Here is a 12,313-nt window from a genome sequence, read left to right on the forward strand (position 1 = left end):
ACAGTGAGATCGTCTCCTACCACCTGGATCCCTGAACTGGCAGTGAACTTTGTCCAGGCGCTCCAATCATCCTGGTCAAAGGGATCTTCGATAGACACCACTGGGTAGTCCCTGATGAAGGACTTGTACAGGTCTCCCAGCTGGTCAGGTGAGATGTACCTGCTGGGGTCATCAGGAAACTTAAAGTCCAGGTCGTACTTCCCAGAGCGGAAGAACTCTGAGGCAGCAACGTCCATGCCAATCACCACCTTGTCAGTGTAGCCAGCTTTCCCAATCGCAGTCTTCAGCAGTTCCAGGGCTTCTTTGTTCTCCAGGATGTTAGGGGCAAAGCCACCTTCATCCCCCACATTGGTGGCATCCTTGCCGTACTTGTCCTTGATGACGTTCTTCAGGTTGTGGTAAACCTCAGCCCCGATGCGCACGGCTTCTTTGAAGCTTGCTGCTCCGACAGGGAGAATCATGAACTCCTGCATAGCCAGCTTGTTGCCAGCATGAGAGCCACCGTTGATGACATTGAAAGCGGGAACTGGCAGAATGACTTCAGAATTGCTGGCCAAGTCAGCAATGTGCCGATACAGGGGGACCCCCTTCTCAACGGCTCCAGCCTTGCAGACAGCAAGAGACACTCCCAGAATGGCATTGGCACCAAATTTTGATTTATTCTCAGTTCCATCCATGTCAATCATTAGCTTGTCAATCTTCTCCTGTTCCACAACATTCAGTTTCTTGCTAATCAGGGCAGGCGCAATAGTTTTATTGATGTGCTCAACAGCCTTTGAGACACCTTTCCCCAGATACCTAGTCTTATCATTGTCCCGGAGCGCCAGAGCCTCATAGATACCAGTTGATGCACCACTGGGTACAGCAGCTCTGAAGAGACCTTTTGCAGTATAAAGATCAACCTCAACAGTGGGATTTCCACGGGAGTCAAAGATCTCTCTGGCGTGAATCTTTGTAATAGACAGGGTGAATTTCTGGGAGGCCGGTTCTCGTCACTCAGGAAAGCAGTGGAAGATGCTGCGGACACCAAGATGAGTGACTGAGCAAAAGCGGTTTTTTTTTAAATGAAGTTATGTAGTAAGAATCATAGCCAGAAGAAAGGCCACATTTATAATACCAGGGATGTGGCCAATCCATTTCATTTCAATCTATATGCAGAACAGATTATCTGGGAGTCTGAGTTCTATGAGGAGAAATGTGGCATCAAGATTGGAGGAAGACTCATCAACAGTCTGCCTTAGGCAGATTACACAACCCTGCTTGCCGAAACTGAGGAGGACCTGAAGCGCTTGCTGTAGAAGGTCAAAGACTCTAGCCTTCAATATGGATTGAGGCTCAATATCAAGAAAACAAAGATCCTCACCACTGGGTCAATTGGCAGCATCGTGATGGATGAAGAGATTGAGATTCTTTAGTTTGCTTGGTTCCACAATCAACACTCTTGACACCAGCAGCCAGGAAATTAAAAGACGTACTGAAGAGCAATGTCTGGAGACTAAAGTGTGCCTGATACAGGCCATAGTCTTTGCAATCACTTGCTATGCTCTAGAGAGCTGGACAATGACTAGGGAGGATAGAGAATTGATAACTTTTGAGCTGTGGTGTTGGAGAAGAGTATTGAATATACCATGGACTGCTAAGAGAACGAACAGGTTCATTCTGGAGAGGGTTAAACTAGGCTGCTCCATGGAGTCAAGGATTCTGAAGCTTTGTCTGACATACTTTGGACATGTTGCAAGATGGGACCAGGGTTGTTGGAGAAGGGTGTCATGCTTGGGTGGAAGGACAGCACAGGAGAGGAAAACCCTCGATGAGATAGATGGATTGATTCAGTGGGGTACTGGAGGTAGGTGTGTCAGAGACAATGAGATTGGTACAGGATAGAGCATGGTTTAGGACTGTTGTGCATAGGCCACTCTATGGTACATAACAAAAATATGTAAAATACATTGTTTTTAATAAGTTTGACAGCAAGGGAAGAATGTAGGAAGAAAATCTGACAGCCCAAATCATTATAGAGAACTTCAAAAAATGCATAAAAGAAGAGAGCTCTGATTGCCTAGTGGCATGAAGCTACACTGCAACCTTAGAGGACTGCAGTTTGAATCCACCAGATGCTCTGCTGGAGAAGGAGGGGCAATCTTCTCCTGTACCAGTCAGATCCAATTTGATGGTACACACACACACACAAAATAATAAATGTTTAAAAAAATTTTTTAAATGCTTAAAAGCATAAAGAAAAAACTCTACCAGTGATTGATTGCAGCTATTAATGTATGATCATACTTACACATTTGTTATATACTCATCAAAAGTAGGACCATACTGGGTTTTTAATTTTTATTGATTTGCATATATTTACCTATAAATAATTGTGTACATATTATTTTATGTAATCATATACATTATTATTATTTTATTAGCATTGCTCTGTATGTAACTACTTTTTAGCTGTTTTACACATGATGGAACTCTGATAGCCTAGTGGTAAGAAGCTGCACTATTGTCCCAAAGGTATGTGCTTCAAATTCACCAGCTGCTCCTGGAGAGAAGGATGAGAAATCTCGTGCAGTTTACTGCCTCTAAAAACTAACTGGAGGATCAGCCATGAGTTGATTCCAACTCTACATGAATATAGTCATGTATGCATTAAGCTGCGTGTAAGATACTTCACCTCACACGTAAGATAAAATGAAGTAGCTTTCACTCACAAGTTCAGAGTTAAGAAGCCTGGCTGGATAGTTCATTATTCAGAAATACTGTTACTTCTGTCTGATTTTCATCCACAGCACAAGTTGTATGCTAAAAGAGTCACTAGTAATATTTGGCTGTTTGTTTCCCACGAAGGGAGAGCTGGTTTACCATGTTGATGGCCTGTTCTTCAGATTCCAGAAAACTAAGCAATCCTTCCCTTCTCTGGAACCACGTGCCCCTTTCACTGTGGTCAATTCCTTGTTGGTATTCAAGTTGGGCTAGGTGAAGCCTATCCAAGTACCCAACTTGTTGATATAGATGCATAACTCACAAAGACACTAAACAATAGATCCAAACTTTGCTGCTCTATCCTGCACGATGCTGACAAGCTCCAATATATTCAAGGTGAGTGTCGTAAATCACTTTGTGCATCCATGACATAGAGGGTCTTCCTGTATTTGCTGACTCTACATTTCCTAGTTTAGTGTTCATTTCCAAAACTAGCCCTTCCTAACAACATGACCAAAATATGTGAGATAAAAATCTCACCATCCTTGCTTCTAAGAAGCACTCTGATTGCGCTTGCTCCAAAATAGACAAAGCAACCACAATTTGACCTTGAATCTACTCCACCTGAATTTAAAAACCATCTCAACAGGTTTGAGGCCTTGAACACTAGTAATTGAAGAGTAGATGAACTGTGGAAAGATACCAAGGATATCCATGAAGAGTACAAAAAAGCTAGACAAAAAAGAGACAAAAGAGCAAGAAAAAAAATGAGACAGATGTCAGAAGAGACTAAATAATGCACTAGAGCCCAAAGAAGCCAAAGCAAGAAGTTAGGGAGCTGAACAGAAGATTTTAAAAGGCAGCTTAGGAGGACAAAGCAAAGTATTACAGTGAAATGTGCAGAAATCTGAGTTGGAAAATCAAAAGAAATGGACTCACTTGGTATTTCTCAAGCTAAAGGAAGAACAAATTCAAGCCTTGAATTGCAATGCCTAAGGATACTATGGGCAGAATATTGAATGATCCAGATAGCATTAAAAATAAATGGAGTCAACAATGAATGACTGGAAATCCAAAATCTCTGTAAATATTCATTAAAATTAATAAAATTTAATTTAAAAAAGTAAATGGAAGGAGTCCATGGAATCACTGCACCAAAAATAATTGGCTGATACAGAAGAATGTAATAAAGCAACATGAGCAAGAGACAGTGGTGACAAAGGAAGTTCAAGCTGCTCTGAAGGAATTGGCAAAAACAAGGCTCCAGTAATTGATGGAATACCAATTGACATTTCAATAAATAGATGCTGCCCTGGATCTTCTCACCAGGTTATTCCAAGAAATCTGGAGGACTTGTAACTGGAAGACATCCATGTTTATTCCCATTCCCAAAAAGGTGACCCAAAGGAGGGTGGGAATTATTGAATAATTATAACACACAAGCAAAATCCTGCTGAAGATTATAAAAAATTGACTGGAACAATACATTGACAGAATTACATGCCAGGTTTAGAAGAGGGTGTAACACATAATCACCAGTGTAAGATGGATGTTGGCTGAAAGCAAAGAGTACCAAAGGAATGTCTGTCTGTTTCATTGATTATGTAAAGGCATTTGACTGTGTGGATCACAACAAATTGTGGCTAACTTTGAGAAAAATAGCAATCCCAGAACACTTGTGCTTATATGAAACTTATGCTTGGACCAGGAAGCAGTCATATGAACAGAGCAAGGAAACACTTTATGGTTCAAAATCAGGAAAGGAGTATGTCAGGGATTTATCTTGTCTCCATACCTTTCACTCTGTATATAGAACAGGTTCAGGAGGCTGGGCTTTGTGAGGAGGAATGTGACAACAGAACTAGAGAAAGACTCCTCATCAACCTGTGTTATTCACATGACACAACCCTGCTTGCCGAAAATTAGGAGGACTTGAAGCATTTACTGGAGAAGACTAGTCTCCAATATGAGTTGAGGCTTAAGAAGACAGAGATTCTCACCACTGGGCCAACTGACAGAACTGTTTTAGATGGAGAAGAGATTGAGATGGTTAAAAATTTCAGCTTGCCTGACTCCACAGTCAACACTCTTGGCACAAGCAATCAGGAAATCAGAAGATGAGTTGCATTGGGGAAGTCCGCTGTCAGTGACGTCTCCAAAGTGCTAAAGAGCAATGATGCCAGTCTGGAGACTTAAGGTGTGCCCAATCCAGGGCATGGTCTTCGTAATTTCTATGCATCAGAGAGCTGGATAATGACTAAGGTTGGCAGAAGAATCGATGCGGTTGTGTTGTAGTGTTGGAGGAGATGAAAACTGAACATACCATAGGCCACCAAAAGAACAAATAAGTCTGTATTGGAGAGGGTGAAACCAAGCTGCTCCTTGGTGGCAAGGATTTTGAAGCTCTGTCTCACAAAATTTGGGTACATGGCCAGGAAGGACCAATCCTTGAAGAAGGATATCATGCTTGGAAAGGTGGAAGGAGAGGAAAATAAGATGGATTGATACAGTTATGGGGTAGGTGTGTTGGAGACAGTGAGACTGGCTCAGGATAGGGCAGGTTTCAGAGTGCTTGTACCTAGGGTTGCTAACTCGATGGCATGTAATAAAAACAAGTTGAAATTAGTCTTTTGTGTTCTCTCTCCCCCTGCCCCAACTGGATCAGGTCTTCACTAATGCTTCTCTCTTTGCTATGTCTTAGATATTTTCCTTTGTAGCTCCACACATCTGGCCCCACCCTGAATGGGTAGACTTGCAGGGCTCTCCATCCCTCTCCTGTGCTTTGAACACCCGGGCTTCCACTCTGGATTTGCACCTTGTTTAGTCAAAAGACATATGCCTGGGATATTTTTATTCTATCCTGACACTTGTATTTTGCCAAGGTATGATATATGAATCATATTTTCCTCTTGAACATATGAGAAGCTACACTATATGAAGAATGATACATAATCCCTATATACGTACAAAGGAAGATCTGTCATGCAACTAGTATTTAAATACATGCACCAAGCACTAAAGCCAAAGGTGATGAAATTGAGGATTTCTTCCAACGTTTGTAGTCTGAAATTGATAAAACATGCAATCAGAAGACAATAATAATTGGTGGAAGGAATGCAAAAGTTGGAAACAAGTACAGATACTTGGAAAACATGGCTTTGGTGACAAGGTAGGGAGCATGTGATAGGGTTTTTTTATATTATTATTTTCATTGTAAATAGCTTTTTAAAGAAGCAAAGAGTAACCAAACACATGCATCTCACCCGAGGGAATATACAAGAATCAATTTGGCCACATCAGTTAACATAAGGTCAGAAGCTGCCTATAGAAAAGACTATCAACTAATCAGATGCAAGGTCATTGATATTAAAGAAAATTAAGTCCTTGAGAGCCAAGATACGATCTTGAGTTTACCACATATGAATTTAAAAGCCACCTCAAGAAAATGCTTAATGTTTTATAATGTGTATATAATTCGATATATAGGGAGCTCTCATGGCCTAGTGGCAAGAAGCTGCACTGCAAGGCCACCAGCTGCTCCATGGGAGAAGGATGGACAATCTCCTCCCATGTGATTTACTGCCTCTGAAAACCTACTATGAGCCAGTTCAGACTCTATGGTACACAACAACAATTTGATATGTCAAATGTGCAGAGACCAAGAAAACCAAAAGGAAGAACCTACCTGACATTTCTCAAGATCAAAGGACTGAAGAAAAAATTCAAGTCACAAGTTGCAATACTGAATGGTTCTATCAGAAAAATATTGATGATGTAAGATTCATCAAAAGAAGAGGAAGGATTACACAAAGTCGCTGTACCAAGAAGAAGTGGTTGACATGGAACCATTTCAGGAATTGACATATGATCCAGAACCATTGGTAGTGAGGGAAGAAGGTGAAGCAGCATTGACAAAAGATAAGTCCCCAGAAGCTGATGGAATGACAATTGTGTTTTAGCAAACAAAGCATCCTTATTCACATCAATAGTCTATGCCAAGAAATTTGGAAGACCTCATTCATGTTTGTTCTCATTCCCAAAAATGGTACACTGATGGAGTGTAGAAATTATAAAACAGTATCAATACTATCTCATGCAAGTAAAATCTTGCCGAAAACTTTTAAAAGGACTGGAAAAGTACACCAACAGATGGTGGGATTGTAAAATGGTACAACCACTCTGGAACGCAGTTTGACGTTTCCTCAGAAAGGTGAACATAGAACTTTCATATGACTCAGCTATTCCACTGTTTGAAATACATCCAAGAAAATGAGAAATGAGGTACAAATGGAGATTTTTACGCCAATGTTCACAGTGTTATTCACCATCACAAGATCTTGGCAACAGCTCAAAAATCCAACAACAATCAAATGGATTGAGAATTTATGGTACATTCATACAATGCAGCACGCAGAAATAATAATTTTGTAAATCACTACCTAACTTGAGAGGGACTAGTAAGAATTATGCTAAGTGAACTAACTTAGTCCCAAAGGACAAATACTCTATACGACCATTATTGTAGACTGTGTATTAGGATCCAAGGAGGGGAGGAGGGGAACAGGGGTGAGGATGGTGGTGAGGGTGGGTTAATCATAAGGTCGCACAATGTGATGAGTGGAGGGGTAGGGGTGGGTAAAGTAAATTAGAAAGATCCGATGTGAAAATGTATATGAATCTTGTAAATAAACCCGTTTAAAATAAAAATGTTCTTTAAAATAAATGTACACCAACAGGGAACCACCAGAAATTCAAGATGGATCTAGAAGGGGCTGTGGAATGGGGCGGGAATACAATTGCTGATGTCAGATGGGTCTGGGCTGTGTTTTCTTGATTATGCAAAGACATTCAGCTTGTGAGTCATAATTATGGATAATATTAAGAAGAATGGGAAGGTTTATGGGATACCTGTGCACAAGCCAAATTAATCATTCAATCAAGGAAACACTTCATGATTTAAAATCAAGAAAGCTGTGTGTCAGGGTTGTATTCCTTCACCATACTTAATCAGTATGATTATACTGAGAAAACTGAGATGCTGAACTATATTAAGAAGAATATGGCATCAGAATTGGAGAAAGCCTTATCAAAAACCTATTTATGCATATGACTCAGCCTTCCTTGCAGAAAGAGATGACTTGAAGCACTTCTGAAAAAGACCAATGACTAGCCTTCAAATGGATTACAGCTCAACATCAAGAAACAAAGATCTTCCCAACTGGGCCAATAGGCAGCATTGTAAGTGGATAGAAAGTAGATTTATCAGTGATTTAGCTTTATTTACTTGGATCCATGATCAACACCTACTGTAACATCAGTCAAGAAATCAAAAGACATGTTGCATTGAGAAATCTGCTGTCAAGGACCTCTTTAAAATACTAGAGAGTAATGATGTCAACGTAGAGACCACGGTGTACCTGACCCAGGCCATGGTTTGTTTGTTGCTTTTTATTTATGTGAAAGTTGAACGATGATTAAGGTAAACTGAAGAATAATTTATGCTTTTTAATTATGTTGATGTTGGTGGGAGTGTAAAATGGTGCAACCCCTGTGGAAAGCAGTATGGCGCTTTCTCAAAAAGTTGCAAATAGAGATACCATTTGACCCAGCAATTCCACTACTGGGAATATACCCTGAAGAGACCATAGCTGACATCCAAGCAGATATATGCACACCCATGTTTATTGCAGCTTTGTTCACAATAGCAAGGAGTTGGAAACAACCTAAGTGCCCATCAACAAACGAATGGCTAGAGAAGCTGTGGTATATTCGCACAATGGAATACTATGCTGCATTAAAAAACAAGGAACTCATGCAATATTATTCAAAATGGTTGACTCTGGAGAACATTATGCTGAGTGAAATATCCCAGTCAGAAAAGGACAAATATTACATGATGCCACTGTTGTAGAATGGGACTGTCCTTGGGGTTGGGGAGAGACTGAGTAAGATGGGTTCAATAATGTATACTGCACTGAAACAGAGGAGGGAGAGAACCGTTTAAAAGAGAGATGTAACTGGGTATTTCTGTCATCACAGGAGACTAGAGCGAGGGCTGCATGGTGGAGGGGACCTGGGGGAGGGTTTGTAAAACAATGAAAGAATCTTTTCTTTTACTTTTCCATAATTTTTGGACTCATGTACTTATAACTTGTTAGTCAAATTTGTGTCTTCTAGGTTGCAACACCCCCATGATACATCTTCAAGGATATGTACATGTACAGCCAAGCACAATCAATAAGAGTGCATCTGAATTCCAAAATCAATCTCCATAATAGTCTATGTGTTTCCTACTGCCAAAGGGGCCCTTTAGAGTAGTGAGAGAAGATCTTCACCCTGAAACCCACAGCGTCCCTTTTCAGCAGGAAGTAGCTAAGAGAATACGCCGTCCCCTTTTCCTTATGACTCAGGGTGAAGTCTCTCTCAGGGAGGAGTGTAAGGGAATGGCAAAGGATACACTGACAAAGAAGATTAATCAGAACTGGCTTTGACAAGCACTGTGGCATTTGGACAAGAACAAACTGGGAGGAGGGTAGAGAGAAAATGGATGAGTGGAAGCCCAAAAATCTCTGTAAATGTTTATGAAAATTAATAAAATATAATTATAGAAAAAAAAATTATGTTGAAAAACTATGCCACCACTGCTAAAAGTGCAATAAAATTTGTCTTGGAGGAAGTGCAATCAGTGTGTTCCTTAAAGGCAAGAATGATGGAAATTCATCTTACAATGTTGCTAGACAAACCAGGGCCTTTCCCAGTCACAAGTCCAGATATATGACTTAAATGGGATTGCATTATGCATACACTTTATTCCCAGATCCAGAAAATGAAGATACCTTTCCAAGGCTGTCTTCCCACTTTACAAGAGGTCAAGAATTTTATACCTCAATCATTTATTAACCTAATTAACATATTTGTATCAAGAGTTCAAAGTCACAGGGACTCCTGCATTTAGAGAGACAAGTCACATACAGTTCCCAGGAAAAAAGCAATTGAAGAGAATTTACACATGGCTATCAAAACCATTCCCAGGAAACAAGCAACTTAAGTTTTTAAACTTAAGTTTAATCAATGCTAACTCAGAAAACGCATCTCACTTCCCCTGGGTGAAAGAAATTTGGGGAAAGGATCTGGAGACTAATAGTGTCTATATCAACATGAGATCCCCCCGCCCCCCAACCAGTAACACTTGCTCAGGATGTAAGATTATAACCTTAAGGCCAGGTGTGTGTGGGGGGGGAGGGTTAGAAGACCAGTGGTGGTGTTTTGATGGTCCCTCACAAAGCCAGCTCAGCTAATTTACATGACTACAAACAAAAAAGTTATCTGGAGAAACAAATTCAGAAATTAGTCAAACAATAGGATGATAAATGTTGTTACAGAGAAGTTAACCAGTAATGAAGCTAAAGAATTCTGACTCAAAAACAACAATATTTCTTTACAAGGAGCAGATCCAAAACAGTATTCCATTAACTAAAGCTCATCCTCCAGCAGGTTTTCAGAGACTGAAAATAATACTGGAGGAGATTGCCATCCTTCTTTTTTTTTTTTTCGACTGATTGCCATCCTTCTGTGGAGCAGCTGGTGGGTTCAAATTATGTGCCTTTGTGTTGGCAGTGCCACTCCTACCACTAAGCCACCAGAGCTCCAAGGGAAGGAATCGTTAGGTTGTAAAGTACTGTCACCCTCTAGCAGGTTTTCAGAGGCTGTAAATCACACAGGATGAGGTTGTCTATCCTGTGAAGAAGCTAGTGGATTCAACTCACATCACTTTGGAACCATTCCAAAGCACAGCTCCTTACATGGGGCAGCCAATATCTTGGAAAACTCTCATGCAGGAGAGGTACCCTGGAGTTATTTGTATGCAACACCAGGTTACAACTGCAATAAAGCACAGATTATTTCCCTAGTAGGGCTTTTAGCTAGTGCTGTTAGCATGCACTCAATGCCTTAGTTTGCCCTTCTTGCCCAGGCAAAGGAATTGTGCCAGGTGGAATAGACTAGAGGAGGGGATAGTGCCTGAGCACCAAGTAGCACAGTGTACAGCAATTTTAGGGTTTCTTGGGAGAGCACTTTAGTGACTGGAGCATTAGAGTGTAGGCTGAAGCTTTTTGCTACAGGATGAGGACCAAGAAAAAAAATGAGAAGGCAGAAGTGGAAATAGAGATTTATTAGAAAGTTATATCCCAAAGGGACAGACCACCCTCCACAAAAGGAAATAGAGAGGATAGGCAGCATGTCAGTGAGGTGAGGGCAGACCTTGGAACTAGAGCCTGGGCCAATGAGCGGTGCCATGAAAAATTCAGTTTAGGGGTGGTTCTCATTCTAGTCCAGTCCCTGTTTTCTGACATCACTCATGCACCCAAAGCATTAACTCTCTGTATGTCAGTATCTGCTTCCTGGTTCTGATAGCTTATATGATGTTCGTCTCTCCTCTGTCATTGGTTCTTATCCTAACAGTGGGAGTCCACAGCCATCATCTTGTCTGATGCCACGCATGGTACTTTCTGTTCGATCAGATAGGAGCTGTCAAATGAAAGCATCATAGCCCCTTTTTTTCTTGTGTACCATCGAATCAGATCTGACTAGCACAGGAGGAGATTGACCCTCCTTCTCCAGTGGAGCATCTGGTGGATTCAAACCATGAGCCTTTGAGATTGCCATGCAGCTTCTTGCCACTAGGCCACCAGCGCTCCCTGAGCATAGTCCTTTGAACTCATCAGAACCTTTAATAACAGATGATCAGTTGCTGCCTAGTTTTCTAGAACTGCTAATCTTTCTTGTCCTACTTCATGGAGGTGGCATTACAGGCTTATGTCGTTGCACAGGCTAGCCTGCCAGTTTCCAGTTAGAAATGCTGCCATAGCAGGCAAAGTTGCATTGGTAAGATTGAGCAAGTGCAAGTCACCCTACTGTCCAGGGATAGAGCTAGCCCTCAGTATGATACTTAGAGGTCATTTCCTGTTTCTGGGTGAAGAAAATGGTGAGCCTTCTAAAAGCACCACCCACTCACCCAATCCCCATGGATGTAGGAAAAGGCTCTTGCTCCACAAAGAAGGAACCATCCAGATGGTAGTATGTCGTGGATGGGCTATTGAATGCAAGGGATTCTTTCCGTGGTCATTTGTCAATAAGACAGACAGATTGCACTATCCAGAGCACTTTATTGCAGATCTGGGAGAGCAGAGAGAATCCTCCAAAACCTGCCTCCCCGTCATCTAAACGTGGTTATTGGCTTTTATACTTGGACTAGATGTTATAGTTACTAGTAAACAAACAGCTTGTGATAGTTTACATTTGACTGAAAAAAACATCTTCAAAGAGGTAAATACTAATCCAGATAAGAATTACATATAACTATAATCCAATAGAAAAATGGGCACAGGATATGAACAGGCACTTCACCGAAGACGATATTCAGATGGCTAACAAGCACATGAAGAAATGTTCAAATTCCCTAGCTCTAAGAGAGATGCAAATCAAAACAACTATGAGATATCATCTCACCCCAGGCAAAATAGCAAAATTTAACAGAACAGCAAGCAACAAATGCTGGCGAGGTTGTGGAGAAACTGGAACCCTTATTCACTGTTGGTGGGAGTGTAAAATG

General features: G+C 41.0%; 1 protein-coding gene across 1 annotated transcript in view; it reads right to left on the reverse strand.

Moving 5' to 3' along the window:
• LOC102857275 (alpha-enolase-like) overlaps window positions 1-12,313 on the reverse strand; it is a 22,238-nt gene that overhangs the window by 4,768 nt on the left and 5,157 nt on the right. The window contains exon 3 of the mRNA XM_006902946.1: window positions 1-974. Within this exon, the coding sequence (XP_006903008.1) occupies window positions 1-974 (974 nt within the window). The remainder of the gene's footprint in view (window positions 975-12,313) is intronic.

The sequence above is a fragment of the Elephantulus edwardii genome, unplaced genomic scaffold (assembly GCF_000299155.1).
Source record: "Elephantulus edwardii isolate Elephantulus edwardi_28Jun2011 unplaced genomic scaffold, EleEdw1.0 scaffold00475, whole genome shotgun sequence".
NCBI lineage: Eukaryota > Metazoa > Chordata > Mammalia > Macroscelidea > Macroscelididae > Elephantulus > Elephantulus edwardii.